The sequence below is a fragment of the Colossoma macropomum genome, unplaced genomic scaffold, assembly GCF_904425465.1.
Source record: "Colossoma macropomum unplaced genomic scaffold, Colossoma_macropomum, whole genome shotgun sequence".
Lineage (NCBI taxonomy): Eukaryota > Metazoa > Chordata > Actinopteri > Characiformes > Serrasalmidae > Colossoma > Colossoma macropomum.
Window position 1 is genome coordinate 41,079,280 of NW_023494802.1, and position 17,568 is coordinate 41,096,847.

The 17,568-nt window shown below is 37.8% G+C and overlaps 1 protein-coding gene across 1 annotated transcript; it reads left to right on the forward strand.

Annotated features, from left to right (window-relative positions):
• The first annotated feature begins 1,561 nt into the window (after window positions 1–1,561).
• aimp1b (aminoacyl tRNA synthetase complex interacting multifunctional protein 1b) lies at window positions 1,562–11,575 on the forward strand. The gene is made up of 7 exons (XM_036592188.1): window positions 1,562–1,704; window positions 3,496–3,606; window positions 4,021–4,134; window positions 5,558–5,725; window positions 5,884–6,113; window positions 10,499–10,667; window positions 11,214–11,575. Exons 2-7 carry the CDS (start codon window positions 3,504–3,506, stop codon window positions 11,378–11,380), a joined length of 951 nt encoding a protein of 316 aa, XP_036448081.1. The 5' UTR covers window positions 1,562–1,704; window positions 3,496–3,503; the 3' UTR covers window positions 11,381–11,575.
• The last annotated feature ends 5,993 nt before the right edge of the window (window positions 11,576–17,568 follow it).

A 17,568-nucleotide genomic window follows, 5' to 3' on the forward strand; every position in this document is an offset into this window, starting at 1 on the left:
TATCAAAATGCTCTGTTATCTTCATCATTACTTTCCAAAACCGCTGCAGCAACTTCAGCAGCTGTAAACTCTCTGCACACCATTTCAGATGTGTCTCCGATGTGGACTAAATGAAGAATGAAGGGTTTCCGGCGTGATGGTCAGTGCTTAGTGATCTTCTGAGTGTCCATTGGTCAGTTTCACACAGAATGTAGACGGACACATGAATCCCCCAGTTCCACATGGTGAGAGGCAGATGATGTGTATCTCAGCCCCTCTTCATAGGCTCATAACTCCGGATGTGAGTCTCGTATGATCTCGTGATAAGATGGAATGGAAAGGGCGACTCTACAGATTCAGGAAGTGTTTGAACTGGATTTCTGTGCTGGATCATCACAAAGATACAGACACAGATATAGAAACATGTTTGATGTGCATGAACTTTCGTCGACCCCAAAGGGTTAATCAGATCAAGGGTCAAGCGCAACTAATGTTTGACTTATATTCATATATTTTCATGTCCTAAGATGTCATTTGAGAGACAAATGGAATTTGTTTTCAAAATAAACACAACAACATAGAGAAATGACACAATTAATGGAGAAAAGCAGATACAATGGCAGAAGCAGCAGGTCTGTGCTTTACAATTCTAGGAGAAATGAGTCCTGCGCAAATACAAGTTGCAAAGAACATCCATTTAAATATTCTGTCGAGTTGTAGATCTCATGGTAATTGTAGTTGGTTATATAGTTCGTGAATTGTTCTCACTATGTGCCATTTACAATACCAACATCATCTCCTCAGAGTTGTCATGCAAACTGTGACGCAGGATCAGTTCCAGTGTTTATGGTAGTTGTAGTCCATCAGGAACTTCAAACACTTTAGAGCAAATCCAAATTTAGATTAAAATAAACGGTCTCACGAACTACAAAATGCACAAATGTTGTTCAGTTTGGAGCTGTTATGCCTGTTATGATTTGAGATTTTACTCTTTGCTTGCTAAAGAAAGCTGAGGCTTCCTCTCAGAAGCAGAGGCACCACATTAAACTAGTTAATTAAACTATTTCACCTCCATAGCAACAGCCATATACAAAATCCTGCTGGTGTGGGTTCATGTATGGGTCTCTTTTAATGATGCACAAAAACGCTACATCCCCCAACAGGGAAATCTGAATTACTGTGGAGAAACATGTTGAACATCAAAATAAAAATATTTACATGCTGCTTCTGCATTTTCATACTTAATATACCAAATTCTTCCACTTAGAATTCCTACTTTTTAAAAGTGTATATGTTTTTATTTCAGGGCAACTATATTTTAATACATACTACAACACTTACAACTTTCCTAGCACCAGTGCTACCTGCTTAAAAAGTGTATCTATAACCCTGACTAACATTTCAGTATCATACAAACATGTTTAATGTTTTACTCTTTGTCTCCTGGAACTTTAAAGTGCTGTGCTGTTGGTCAAGCACGCTGGTGGTCATGTGGGACATTCCTCTAACCAATCAGAGTCCAGAAATCAGGTCCAGACCTCCTGAGAGCTGGAGTAGGAACTAGTAACAGCCGTACGAGGTGTATGTGAGGGGAACCCGATACCAACCACATGTGCCTCAACTTTTTAGAGGAGGAATGCTGACCATGCTGGCTGAGAGAGAGAGAGAGAGAGGTCAGTCCTTTGGCTACTCTCCTCTGCTCCACAGCGGCTGTGTTTTCTGCAGGTGACTATCTTATTCCACACACACTCACAATCTAATACACACACTTTACAGTCTGATATTACGGGTTGCCAGATCTTACCTCTTACCTATATTGCCAGATCGGGCTTATATCTGTCTCTTAATGTATATTTGAGGCAAATTGGACATGTTTACTCAGACCTTTCAGAAATACTAACACATGAGTGCTGGACAGATTTGGTGTTTATCTATAGCACTACTGCTGAAAATGTTTACCTCTTTATTACCATTAATAATTGTTATCAGTTTAGTTGTACAGTGGGGTGCAAATCTGGGACCTCTTTGAAAATCTGGGATTTAAATTTAACCTGGAAATAAACAGCAGAAATGTTTGGATTTTTAAACACTTAAAAAAAAAAGAAAACTTGAGGAATATCTGGAAAATAAAATGCAGAAGAAATATTTATGATTCTGAAATATTTGTAGGTCGCTATTACAATTTAATTAAATTTGTGACTTTGTGACTGTGTGAAAGGGGAATCCCACTGATTTTTCCAATCCTCTGTTTAAGATGTAATCAGAGTCATTCAGAGTGGTTTGGTGGTGCTAGAGAGTCAGAATTGTTCACAGTGGTGGTGACAGGAACCAGACATCCACCTCTAAAAGCTCCCTCACAGAAAGATACTACATGAAATGGTAATGAATTCACTGCCTGAGAGGTATGAGGTGGAATTCCCCTTTAAGGTCTTAAGGTCAGATTTGAAGTCCTATCTCCTCCACTGAGGCTCATGTTGAGACTCTGGATCTGATCTGATCATCACAGGCTTCTGTACTAACCGTGGAGTTCGTGCAGCTGGACTTCACGCTGTGATTGAGGGAGATACTGAACCAGATACTATGAAAGTCTGAAATTCATGTTGATATTTCAAAGATTCTACTGTTCACTCAAGTTGTTATGCTGATCATATAATTTGTGGAGATAATTTGTATTAAAGAATGCAGCAGAAGCGTTTTGAAATTTGGACCTAGTCAGAACTGAGGAAGCCGTGAATGATCAGATAAACTCGTGTTTATTCAGGTGTGTTTGTGTTAGACAGTGTTACAGTGTTCAGTCTGCGCTGTAATCACACTGTGCACTGTGTTCAGTAGTGCAGTCTAGTGTGTTTGTGTGATCACAGTGAGGAGAGTGAGCACTGAACGTGAGAGTGTATTTATAGTGCTGCTGGGCACGACACGCAGAGGGAGCTGACAGCTGCTCTCTCTCTCTCTCTCTCTCTCTCTCTCTCTCTCTCTCTCTCTCTCTCTCTCTTCCTTCTCTCTCTCTCTCTCTTTTTTCATCTCATTTCTCTCTTTCTCCTTTCTCTCACTTTCTCTTCTCTCTCTCTAACTCTTTCTCCCGTTTCTCTCACTTTCTTGTTGTTGTTGTTGTTGTTCTTCTTCTTCTTCTCTTCTTCTACCCCTCTCTCTGTACCTTCCCCTCCATCTCTCTACCCCTCCTCTACCTCTCTTTCTGTGCTGCACACACACACTCTCTTCTTTCTCTCTCCTCTGTTTCTCACTTTCTTCTCCTGCTTCTTCTGCCTCTCCTCTTTGTCTTTCTGTCTCACCTCTGCTCCTCTCTCTCCTTTTCTCTCTCTCTAACTCTTTCTTTTGCTCCTGTTTCTCACTTTTTTCTTCCTTTTCTTCTTCTTCTTCTTCTTCTTCTTCTTCTTCTTCTTCTTCTTCTTCTTCTTCTCTTCTCTCTCTCTCTCTTTCTCTCTCTCTGTCTGTCTCTGTGTATCTCTCTCCCTCTCTCTCTCTCTGTGTATCTCTCTCTCTCTCTGTCTCTCTCAGGTGCGAGTATGGCGGGTAAATCTCCTCCTGAGTCGAATGTGGATCTGAAGGAGGAAGAACAGATGATGGAGTTTTTTACACAGCAGGTGCAGCTGCTCAAAGAGAAAGCAAGTATGAATATTAATATCTCCCTCTTCATTCGCTGATGATTGGCTGTTTTTCTTATTTTGATATTCAGTAATAATCTAACGGGAGCGTTCATCACTGCTGACATCAGACCGTTTTCTCCAGTTTGATAATTATCTATTAAAAAATTCACATGAATGAACTAAATAACATTATTGACAAATATAATAGTAATGATAATGTATTGTCCATGTCTGTGGAGGAGGAGAGTGGACAAGGTGGAGGTCTGATCTGTTTCTCTGAGATATACTTTTTCATGCCTCCTCTCCTCATGTGTGAGTGTCACTGCTGCAGGTCAGACAGTACTGAGCTGATCTCTTCATCTCCTCGACTCAGACCATTCCTCTGTAAAGTCTGATGTAATGAAGATCTAATGTATTCGCTATGTTTTCGCTGCAGTGCTGCAGGCCTCAGTGCGCGAGGAGAAGAAGCTGCTGGTGGAAAACAGCAAACTGAAAAAGGACATAGGTGACCTGAAGGGAAAACTGCAGGAAATACGCAGGAAAAAATCCAGTAAGAACTGTTTACACACACACACATACACACACACACACACACACACACACACACACACACACACACGCACACACACACACACAAACACACACACACACTTTATACACAATCACATTCACACATCCATCAGATACAGCAGCAGTGTGAAGCTGATCAGCCTGAACAGCTGATCCGTTCATACAGACACTCCATTCATATTCATTAACATAATCATCACAGAGCTCATAGTAAACGTCAGAGAAAACCAAACACAGGAATGAGATTCTGGCTGCAGGTATATTATTCATTTATTAAACTAATTCAACTTTATTCAGCTTTTACCATGAGTTATTCAGTGTTTACTATGAGTTATTCAGCAACTACTGTAACCTGTGCAGTAACCACTATGAATTGTTAAATAATTTTATGAATGATTTATTGACAAATATGAATTATTCAGTAACTATGACTGTAAATGATTCAGTCACGAATCATTATGAATTATTTAAAGACTACTATAAATTATTCAGTAACCACTATAAATTATTCAGTAACCGCTATAAATTATTCAGTAACCACTATGAATTTTTCATTAACCACTATAAATTGTTCAATAACCACTATGAATTATACAATAATTACTATAAATTATTCAATAACCACTATGAATTATTCAGTAACTACTATGAATTTTTCAGTAACTGCTATAAATTCTTCAGTAACCACTGTAAATTATTCAATAACTACTATGAATTATACAATAACTACTATAAATTATTCAATAACCACTATGAATTATTCAGAAACTACTATGAATTATTCAGTAACCACTATGAATTACTCAGTGATTACTATGAATGATTTAGTAACCACTATCAATTATTCTATAATTGCTTTAAATCATCAAGCATCTACTATGATCTATCAATGATTTAGTAACCACTATGATTTTTTTCCAGTAACCACTATGAATGTTTTCAGTGACCACTATGAATTATTTAATGAATACTATAAATTATTCAGTAACCACTATGAGTTACTCAGTGATTACTATGAATGATTTAGTAACCACTATGAATTTTTCAGTAATCACTATAAGTTATTCAATAATCACTATGAATTATACAATAACTACTTACTACTAATAACTTTTCAGTAAACACTATGAATTGTTCAGTAACTATTATAAATTCTTCAGTAACCACTATAAATTATTCAGTAACTCGTATAAATTATTCAGTAACCACTATAAATTATTCAGTAACTACTATGTCTACTATGATTTATCAATAACCACTATGAATGCGAGGTATCTGAATGATCTATGTCTGCTGTGTAATGTGTAGTAATGAGACTGAATTAAGAGTGTAGTTACTGAAGTGAATTCACTCTGATTCATTTATTCTCTGCTCTGTTTTTGTGTTTGTGTGTGTGTTTTCAGTGAAGCTCCATCAGGAGAGGGTCCTGACCGCCTCTATAGCAGAGATAAAGGCTACTGCCCCAGAGGACTCACTTCAAACTGACCCATCACAGCCTTCTACTGCCCCCACAGCTCAGAGGAGCTCCACACACACTCGCAGTGAGGGGAGGAGGAGGAGAGACCGGAGAGGTAACAACAAAAGAACAGAAAGAAAAGTTTCAAAATAATAATAATATATATATATATATATATATATATATACATATTACAAGTTACATATTTTTCCTTGTCCTGTAGAGTTACCATTATGGAGATACAGCATTTTGTTCTGTCTATCTATCTACCAGGAGCTCGTGTGGACACCGCCGCGTGTCCTGCAGATTGTCCCAGTGCAGTGTCCATTTTGGAGCGAGACCACAGGCCCGATGTGTCCAGGCTGGACCTGCGGATCGGCCGAATCCTAACAGTCCGAAAACACCCAGACTCAGAATCCCTCTATGTACAAGAAGTGGACCTGGGAGAGCCCTCCACCAGGACAGTGGTCAGTGGACTGGCCAATCACGTGGCTCCAGAGCAGGTAAGAACCATGGCAACCATAACTTAGGCCTTGAACTATAGACTTATTATTCAGTGATATAATATGAGTTATTCAGGGTCTATTACAAATTATTCAGTGACCCCAATAAACTATTCAGCAACTATTTGAATTCATTCATTATCTATTTGATGTTATTCAGTAGCTACTATGAATTATTCAGTATCTACTATGAATTATATGAATTATTAATATGTATTATGAATTATTCAATAGCTACTGTGAATTACTCAGTAAATATTATGAATTATTCAATAGGTACTATAAATTACTCAGTATTTATTATAAACTATTCAATAGCTATTATGGATTATTCAATATTTCTTATGAATTATTCAATAGCTACTATGAATTATTCAGTAACTACTACAAATTATTCAGCATCTACTATGAACTATTCAGTAGCTACTCTGAATTATTCAGTAACTAATATGAATTATTCAGTATCTATTGTGAATTATTCAGTATTAGTTATTCAATAACTACTGTAAAACTAGTGTATACATTCTATATTAATGTACACTAGTAACTGAGGTTTAGGATGAATGTTTGCTCATTTTGTGGGAATAGGTCACTGTTGCCCTTTTTATTTATAATTACTTATTTATTATGAACTATTCAATCATTTTATTAATATATCAATAATGCAGTTATTCTAAACAATTTAAAAACCCTTAAAAACCCTAAAAAGAGTACTGGCATTTTTCAGTTAGTACAGATGTGCTTGGGCTTTAAAAAGCCTGTTTAAAAACCTTAGAAGTAAAGTAATGAGTAAGGAGTTTACTTTTTACAGGAAATAATAAGTACAGTATAGTAATGTCATGAAGTTATTACTAACTTATATTGGTTTTTCTTTTCAGATTTACAACCCCAACACTGTTCATTGTCTTATTTTTTCAGCTTTTTTATAAAGCAGTAATCTTGAGACTTGAGGCTTACAGCGATTTTAATGCTGTTACCTATTGTAAAGTCTCTGTAATGATATGCATAGTAAAGCAAAAAGCACAAGTATATCTTGTAGTGGAAGTAGAAGTGTTAGTAATGGTCAGATTTCTGAGGCACTGTGTAACATACTGTCCCCACTCAGCTCCAGCATTGAGGTTTATTTTGGGCAGTGTGTTCCCCATTTATAGCTTCTTGAGGTGAGTGTGTGAGTGTGTGTGTGTGTGTGTGTGTGTGTGTGTTTGTGTGTGTGTTTTCCCTTCAGCTGTTCCAGAACGTGCGTCTTAAGCAGCAGCTGCTAGTTCTCCTCCGAGCTCTAAGAGTGCATGTGTGAATGTCATTAAAGGTCGTGCTTCTCCAGTAACAGACCGAAATCTCTCCTCTCCTCCTCCTTTCATTCTGTTCTACTAGGAGAAGTGCACTACTAAGAGTGCACGCCAATGTTTTCAGTCTAATGTGGCACCTGTACAGCGTACAGTCCATTACCACAGACAGTAATTTGCCTAGGGAACTTACAGAAGAGCACAAACCCTATGAAGCAGCTGCTCTTCGCCTTCTATTACAAATATAGCTGTGAAAGGTGTAGCGAACATTGTTAAGACCAAGTGTCTTCACAAGTGGGCCTATATTACAGAAATGCTGCAGTGGTTTTTATCCTAATCACTAGATGCTGCGTCTGAAGCATCATTTGAGGGCCACGGACAAAAAATTCAAGACGTATAACAGAAAATGTCTCAACTTGAACGGCATTTAGAACTGAAGCCAAAGGGCAGCTGCTGAATTCCATAAGAAGTAAGTTCTACAGCCAAAGGACATTTTTCAATTAAGCTGTAAAATTGTCAGTTTCTTTCCTTCAGGGATTGAACTAGCTCTCCAGCCTGAAGAACTTGAGGTAATTTGTTGTCTGTGTAGCAGGGTGGTGAGTTGACTCCACATGATCACCATGGACACCAGAAAACCTTAGAAAAAGCTAAAGTGATTGGAACTTCAATTCAGTGTTACGTCACAACAACAAGAAAGAACTTAGTTCTGAGTGGAAAAGCCTGGTAGCGCTGCACTGATACAGCAGGATTTTGTATCAATCCTGATTTTTATTTGAGAGTTATTTAATCAATGTATTGGAGAAAACAGAACTTTGTCAGTGATCTTTGACAGAAACATCTAAATACATGTAAGTAAATGTAATTCGTTACTGTACTTAAGTAGCTTTTCGTGTATCTGTACTTTACTGAAGTTTTTCCATTTTAGGCGACTTTTTACTTTCACTCCACTACATTTCAACTTTTTTACTCCACTACATTATGCAAAATCTGTTGTTCCTTTTGGTTTATGTGTGTATTAAAACGTAACATGTCAAAATGAAAGAAGCGTGAAGGAAGAACATCAATCAGGGCGCAGCGGTCACTTTGTTTTGAGCTTGTTTTGACCTGTTGGTCATACTGACCCAGTGCAGCACACGGTTCAACATCAGTGCAGCAGCGTAGAATTTTGGTGTCTATTCAACATAAATGATGAACTAACCTAACTTTGTGTAAATACACCACAATATAGAAATATGTACACATATGCAGTTTAGTAAAGGAAACTCATTTGTGAACCTGAGTTTAAAATTTTTATTAAACTTAAACTTGTAACTAAATTGCAAATAAATCTTAAACTGAAACTTTGCTTGTTTGTAAAAAGTGATTTCAGAGCCACTCAGTTCTACCTGATGGAAACTGTTTGCCTTCAGTGTTTTGTGCTTATGATAATTTTAATAGACATCAGCGTCACTAATTAATGACTCTATTAAAAGACTGGTTTACCAAGAGTGACACTGGAGTATTTTCACCTAAAATGAGTTAATGAAGCGAGTCTTGTTACAAAAATGATAATAGGACATCAGAGTCATAATTAATCTTTTAGTACTTTTACTTTCAATACTTAAGTACATTTGAAGGCAAATACTTTTGTACTTTTACTCTAGGGAAAGGTCTAAAGGGAGGAACTTCTACTTTTACTGGAGTAATATTTTACCTTGGGTATCTCCACTTTAACTTTAAGTACATGATTTGTGTACTTCGTTCACCACTGCTAAATACTAAGTTAGTGTGTTAACTGGACTGTGTAGGGTTAATTTTTTGTTATTTGATCATAAGCATGTACCAGCCATTAATTTTCACTACACTCATTAAATGGCCAGGGCTCACCAGCGAGGCCCACAGTTTTACACACTTTTATAGCCTAAGAATAGCTAACAATGCATTCACTGGGTTTTAAATTACTTTTAGCAGCTCTACCAGCTTTTCAAAGCAGGAAAAATGTACCAGTATGTTGTTGGGTATATGCATTAGCTCATTCTCTGATCCTGTTTCTTGGCCATAAATGGGGAGAAGAACTTTTTTTCTCTATAAAGTCTCAGAGTCAGGGTTAGCTGCTCTGAGGTGACACCCAGTCACTTTAGTGTGTTTTCCCTGCAACAAAAGCACTGTAGAGCTCCAAAACATGGCTGTGTTTTAAATTAAATTTAACATAACATTATGAAGGGGGGGGTGAGGGTGAGGGTGAGGGTGTAGAGGGCAAAAGGTTGTTTTCCCAACAGATATTTTCATTCACTCTCTCTCACGCTCTCTCAGCAATAGCAGGAAAAAATGTCGGCAACTTTGCACTTCTTAATGGACCCTATTTCCCCCAAAGCATTTGACATTAAAGCTTCAAACACAACACTTTTTTACCGTTACTGACCATATTTTGGCTTTTCTGTTTATTTATACCGCTACTTAAAACGAGCTGCTTCTACCACTGACTGGATGTGTCAACCACCCAGAATTTCGTTCATGTTTGCAAACATTTTGATTTGGTCTATTATAAATGAGTTGTGCATCAGTGGGTTTTCAGTTCTTTCTTTTCTAAATGCAGGAAAATGTGTCAAAATGATGATTAGAGCTAGGCCTTCAGTTCAGGCCATATATGTCAAAATTGACTGGACAAGTTTCTGTTGGGCATTTCAAGAATTTTGCCCTTTTGTTTCCAACCAAATCTTAATAATGAAATGAAAGAATCACTACAGCACTCACAGAACTTAAATACAACAGTTATGATGAACTAAAACATATTTTTTTTTTTACAGAAATCATTAGGCCTAGAAGGCCCAGGTAGTTATAGATATGGTATTGAGACATTATGGTAAAATATGCAGTGTGTGAAAAAATGAAAGATGGTAAAAAACCTTTTTTGCAGGTCCGCATAAGTTTACCTGCATTTTTACAGATATATTGTTTTTTTCATAAATACTAAAAGAGACATTTTATTCTCTCTGGGTGGTCATGGGTAAGTTTTGGTTTAGGTGGTTAGGTTTAGGTTTAGGACTAGGGCTATTTTACAGTATTTTACAGGTTACAGTATTACTGGAATCAATGTACTTCACATGTATTATGTGTGTGCAGTTACAGGACAGTCTGGCTGTACTTCTGTGTAATGTAAAGCCAGCGAAAGTGCGTGGGGTCCAGTCTCAAGCCCGGCTGGTGTGTGCCGTCAATCAAGACAAGATGGAGCCTTTGGACCCGCCCACCGGAGCACAGCCTGGAGACAGGGTCACCTTCCAGAACTACCCAGGTAAAATAAATGTACATAGAACTAAACTTTAATCTGATGTATTTACAGTTGTATGCAAACAAAACAAAAGAATTGAACAATTTTATTTAATTATTTATTTTTTTGTGCAAAGTTTTATTCATTTGAGTTTAACATTTTGGAAAAAAAAATTAAAAGTGCGACATAACATTTGCACAGGCCATATCTTCTGTTCCATTTTTTTCCTCAATATGTTAAATTCAGTGAATAAACAGTTATTGTGCATTAAAATTTGCAGAAATGTGCTCACCGTAGAGGATGTGTTTATTTATTTACACTTCAATATACCATGGAATTTGACCAGGGGCGCCCAAACTTTTGACCATGACTGTGTTGATATAACATATTTTATTCACACGGCAAATGAATCTCTTTTTTCACCGTGCATTCTGTTTGAGGTTAAGATTAGCATTAGTGTGAGTCTCTGTTTGAGTTATTATAGTAATATTAATAGATGTTTAGTTGAATGTATATGAATGATGTAAAGTGGATCGTAATGAAATGCGTCTGTCTGCTCTGTATCTGCAGGTGAAGCAGAGCGAGAGTTGAACCCAAAGCGGCGGATTTGGGAGCGTTTACTGCCCGACCTGTGCACGGACGCCAAGGGCGTGGCCAACTATAAGGGTGTGGCGTTTGAGGTGAGGGGGAAGGGCCTCTGCCGAGCCGCTACCATCAGCAATGGAGGCATCAAGTAAAAGAATGAGGGTCATCGCCATGGTTACCAGCATCTTCTTCCAGCATTGTTTTTCCACCCAATATACGTGATTCAGCTAATCATCCACTGCTGTGGTGAATCAGGAGTGTTTAAACTGGGAAACTCTGAGCTCTGAAATGTTCCACAACTGTCCAGTTCAGTAAGAACCATAATAAAATACAGAACTGTACATTTCTGTCTGACTTTATGGAATTATTCTTTTTAAAATGTACAGTAACAGTGATGAAAAGGAGTCTATAAACGCATATGGAACGTGACAAATCCAGCCAGACGCTGGCAGTAAAATCAAAGTCTGTAAAGCACTTTGAGCTGCCACTGTCATGAAAAGTGCTATATAGATAAAAAAAAAAATATTATTATTATTATTATTATTATTATTATTATATTAGCATTCAGGTGACTGTGAATGTTGATTGGTGAATTGCGGAGGTTCTACAGTCACATGATCTCCCAGGGGATTTTAAATAGACTCTCTTGGTACTTGGTACTCATTTAACCCAAAATAATTACAAAAGACTTCAGTTTGTATTGCACACTTACCTGGTTAATACACAGAACCTGTTTCACATTTCAGTGTAATTTGGTTAAACTGTATTGGAACTTACCAACATGTTACCCCACATATCTTGGAGTCTACTTTGGAGCTTGTACCTCACAAAATTTTAGTTTAGTAAAACAAAAGCAATATTCGATCCAAATCTCACAAACACTCCAACTCAAATTCCGCTCTGTTCCATTGTTTTACAGTTTATAGCAGTGGTCATCAGCCTTCCTCCTGGGTGTATGAACCCCACAGTGGACGTTTAGGAAGATTAAGATCACTCATCAGGCTGTTAGATGTAGTATACTAGCTTGACCTAAGGAAGGACATGTGGAAACACTGTAAAGAACGCAGCACCTGTCAGAATATACACCAAGGATTATCTGAGTAGCTACAGATACAGAGTAGCTATGGTCCACAGCAGAACCAGGGCCTCACTGTATGCTAGGTGTGGGTCAGATCTTTCTCACAAAGCACAAAACAGAATAAGGACCTGGTACACTCTTAAAAATGAAGGTTCTTGGCTTAGATGTACGGTTCTAGGACTGAATTGGTTTAGTAGATTTACATGATGGTTCTTTAAACTCTAAACAGATGCTTTTTGCAGATTAGCACTTAGAAAACTTGTTTGTTAAAGAACCATCTATTCAGAGGTTCTTTAGGGAACCAAACAATCTTTGTGGTTCCAAAGAACTTTTTCTGGCACCTATAATTTTTTTTATTTTGTGGTAATACACCCTTGGGTAAATTGGTAGAAATGTTTTTGGCTAGCATCCAAAACACCTCAAACCACTGTTCTTTGTAAAAAAATGTAAATGTTTGAGGATTTAGAAGTCTAGTTCACTTTTTTCTTATCCACACAGTTATCAAACAGTGGGGTCTAGTTCTAAAAGGGACCACAGCATACCATGCCCTGACCATTTTAACAGAACTTGAACAACACTGAATGATATCTTCCAATGTCGAAGGAAACAACTAAGACTTGAGCTCTGTTTTTCCCCTGCTGAAATACCTGAAGGAGAAAACTTGAAGGTCCGATAAAGTGAAATGTCTATTCTATCAAACTTCTTCTCCAGATGATCATTCACCTTTACCGTCGCTCAGAATCAGACTGAACTGAAATCAATAGAACTGAATACACATTATTTATCCCTGAGGGTCCAGTGGCTAAAATGATTGAGCACATCCAGACTAATGTGGAAAAGACTGCTGCTGCTTCATTCACTGGTAGTAGCTGGAAATCTTTCAATGGAAAGCTTCCATTCCTCCACTTATAGAGACAGTGCTGCACCTGACAGCCCTCAAATCACGTTCCATATAAAAGCCACCCAGAGCTGGCTAAAGGCACCGCGAAGCTCAGCTAATCCTCCCAGAGCAGATTTGATCCTGGCTGATCTCGATGGAGTTAGCCTAGCTGAGGGACAGAAGAAGAGGCTTCTGTTGGAAAGCTGGAGAACTTCCTGTCTCAGCCATGTTCAGTGCAGTCTGGAGCCTGTTGCAGGGCCTTCACCCACCTTTCATGTTTCTAACTGCATGCATATATCCATAGACATAATTAGCATAATAGACAATGTACAGATTTCAGCAATAAGGACAAAAACACACCTTTCGCATGTAGAATTACGCTGTGTGTGTGGGTCTGTGTGCATGTGTGTGTGTGAGAGTCCTCATAGTCAGCGGTGTGTGACAGGTCATGTGTGTGTGAGGATTTCAAAACCTGTAAGACAGAAAACAGGACAGAATGATTAGATCGTATATAATACGGCTGCAGCTCATTATTTACATATGTAATTTAAACATATGTATATAATTAATGTAGTAATGGAGCACAGAAGTGTGAATAGCCTAAACCCACACTCAAATAAAAATATTGTAACTGCAGTGAAATAATGGCTGTAGTTAAAGCACCTTTCCAAAAAAACTAACTTATACAACTTGTACACATCAGTTCAAAAACTACCTCAGCAGTGAGTAACCCGTTACGAACGTAGTGGTAATTGTTAGTACATCCAGCATCTGTCAATGTAGGAACTCATGTTTGTTAAGTTTTAATCCTCTGTTTTGTAGGATCATTTTGGTCTAAAATGAAAAAGCTAAATCTCCAAAGTGAGAGGTGTGAGCAGCAGTGAAGTATTTCAAGATCTGAACCAACAAACAGAATGAAATTAAACCCAAAAAAATGGAGAATTAGACACAAAATGTCAAATCAACAGAGGACTAGAAGTGTTATCATTTGATTCTCAGAAAAGCCCATCAAACTATAAGTAAATGTAACTAGTAACCACCCAATACTGCTAAAATCACATTATAGATAATAAAGGTATTATGTAAAATTGCTTTTTAAACATTTATTTATCTATTCAGTATACAAATTAAGTGAAAAATAGGAATGAATGAAACTGTTATTTGTTCACTTAAATATTTGTTATCAAGTGCAATACTTGATGTTAATTAATCAACACTTATTGTTGTGTTGCCAGTTTTTCTAGTTGCACAGTGTGCAATATACCACTGTCCTATTAATGATCAATTAGCGACTGTATAATGAAAGGTTTTGGTGAGTGGGGTTGGTGACTTATTAGGCATGAGCGTGAAGCCTGCTCAAACTGGAAAAATAAACATGCTTCTGTTTCTATGCTGAATATAGTCTTTGTATGGATTGGTAGTTCTTGCTATAGATTTAACAGCTTGTGATGCAAACAGAACTCGGAGAGGAAAAAGGGAAAATGTTCAATTCCAGGGTGGAGGGGTGGGGGTGGGGTTGAGGCTACAGGTGGCTTGCACTGCTCTAGAATGATAATTTGTTGCCCTGTTTCAAAGACAGAAAGCATATTGGGATTGGTATAACATATAGACCAAAACAATAAAAGAAAACAGAGATTTCAAGACTATTTTTGTGCAACTTAAAGCTAACAGCATGTTTCCTGGTATTCAAATCATCCAACTCGATAGATTCCATTGTCTGTTGGCTCTGGTCTAATACACAATGATCAGTCTGTGTCCCTGCTGGGGTTACAAGGGATGTGCTTTAGAGTATCACAGATCACCATCACCAGCCATTGTGTGAATACATATATCCAAAGAGGGTAAGTGATTAACTCATTGCAGTCTCTGCAGTTTGCAGGTTCTCTAGTAGCTCAGAGAGCAGCTCTCCAGGTTTATTGAGCCCCAGATTCAGTTCCCTCTGATGTGACAGGAGTGGAACAGGTGGACATTTGAGTTCTGTTTTTCTCCAGTTGAAACAGAAAGAGGAGAAAACGTGAGGTCTGATGAAATGTCTACTAAAATTATTATATCAAACCTTTTGCCAAAGGCACCCTGAAGCTCAGCTAATCCTCTTGGAGCAGATTTGATCCTGGTTGATCTTGATGGAGTTAGCCTAGCAGAGGAACACATAGGCTTCTCTAGGACAGCTGGAGAACTTCCTGTGTCAGCCTTGTCCAATGCAGTCTGGAGCCAGTTGCAGGGCCTTCACCCACCTTTCATGTAACCTGCCTGGATGAAATAGTCCAGCCACTCAGCCTCAACCTGAACCAGCAAGAACCCAACAGAATCTGGATATAGGAACAAAGTCACACCTTCACTGAACTGGGCAGCTCAAACTTTGACTGTATGGTGAAAAATTCTAATACACAGTCTCTGACTGTTGTTCATAGCTGCTGTTGTATATAAACCAGAATTTCCCTGGTCTCTTTGATCTTGGGCAAGGACTCACAGATTAGCAACACAGTCAGAGGGAGCCCCTAGTGGTCACACTGGGCACTGCCACCTTTACAGTGGAATAAAAAACTGCCCTGGGCTTTTTGTTTACTGAGCTCATCAGTATTTCTTAGACTGGACTGTTCTGATTGGCTGAAATGGCTCTGCTGTGTTTCCTTTAAAAAAGACCCAAAAAAAATCAACCCAAAAGTGCACCATGCAGGACTTGAACTAATGTCCTTATTCCCATATAAATACAGGAAAGCAATAAATAATTCAAATATTTCACTTTGATCCACAAGCATAATATTCTGCACTTCTGTAAATGGATAAAAATAAAGAAATAAACTTTTAGGATTTTTGAGCTTATCTAATGGAGATCCTGAAGGAAATATTCTTATAAGAGCTAGCCTAGAGCTAGATAAGAGCTAGCCTAGCCTGAGGACAGAGTTTTTCCCTTTTTAGTGCACTGTTCTGTGCTGAGTTTTATAAAGCCGATAATTGACATTTCACTTATTGACCGACTGGTATGTGTATATATATATATATATATATATATATATACATACACATATATATATATATTTATATATATATATATATTTATATATATATATATATATTATGGGTTTGTGTTAAACCTTCAGTACATATGCTGAATAGGCTATGACAGTAGCACCAAATGACGGTTTTACTGCTAAGCTTTCATTAGGTAAAGCCCTTTTCTCCTTTTCTGTCTGCGCCCACATGGGCTGACTGACACAATGAGGCTGTCACAATAAAAGTGCAATACTGTAATTTCAGTATCATTTTTGTCATAGCTGTTTTATTACATTTTGTCTGTTTCTGTCTGCAGGAGAAACAAAAGCTCCACAGAGCCCCCTTTTACAAGGGCCATACTTGTGATATACTTGATTTGGGTTGTTTTCATTGTATGACTAGTTTTAGTGTGCAACACAGGAGTACTTTAAAAAGAAACTGCATCTCAGTAGGTATTTTGTGTGACCTATTCAGCATATGTACTGAAGGTTTAGCACAAACTCATAAGATATATTTATTTTGACAGGCAAACACAGTGTGCTGCAGCCATGGAAGCATGCAGAGGAAATGGATCAACAGAGATAGGTTAGATTCTACCTGACTAAAAAGCCTCAACATCTTTCTAAAAAGCTCCATGACCAGAGACTTTGTAAAACGCAAGCGAAAATTGCCGATGTGTTTGAAAGAGACAGGTTAGAGCCCAGAAGGCCTTTAAGATGGATGTCACATTTGCTGGTTTTCTCCTAAACTGGAAAACATTGAGCTTCAGCTAAGGTTAGCTAACCTTAACTAATTTATCACAGCTACTAGTAGGGATGGGCATTTCATTCATTCAAATTCTCTAAATGTGACTCTAAATATATGAATGCTCCACTCTAACAGATAACGGGCTTAGCTTTGGCTACAATACATAGCCAGCCAAGCATCTAGCTAAAACAGACAGAGTTATAAAAAATCTACATGAGTTTATAATTTGCAAACAACAGAAACATGATGTATACATTAGCTGATCAACTTACAGTGTAGCACTTGTCGTTGCTTGCCATTGTCAACGTTTAATGTTGCACTCATTTGTGTAGATTCAGCATCTACAACTTGGCAACCTACATGAGCTTCAAGTCTGGGGAAGAGGGGGCAGAGGCAGACCACTCACCAGTACTTTGAATTTGGACTCCAGTAACCACTTGCTCTCAGTATTGTGTATTTTTCCATTGTAGGCATAGGGCTTTGGCATTACTTGTTGGTGATGCAACAAGTCATGAAATTACATTAATACAAGAATTGTAATGTATCTCTTATGCATTTTCACTGTATTTGCATTTTTAATGCATTTGAAATTGCATTATCAAAGAGAACACCAAGCTTGAAAGAGGGAAACATCGTCTCTC

Excerpts from the sequence above, each read along its gene's own strand:
- aimp1b (XM_036592188.1), top strand. The coding sequence starts at position 3,504 with ATGGCGGGTAAATCTCCTCCTGAGTCGAATGTGGATCTGAAGGAGGAA. Across the intron at positions 4,135-5,557 it reads AATACGCAGGAAAAAATCCA|TGAAGCTCCATCAGGAGAGG; the intron begins GTAAGAACTGTT and ends GTGTGTTTTCAG. Across the intron at positions 6,114-10,498 it reads ATCACGTGGCTCCAGAGCAG|TTACAGGACAGTCTGGCTGT; the intron begins GTAAGAACCATG and ends ATGTGTGTGCAG.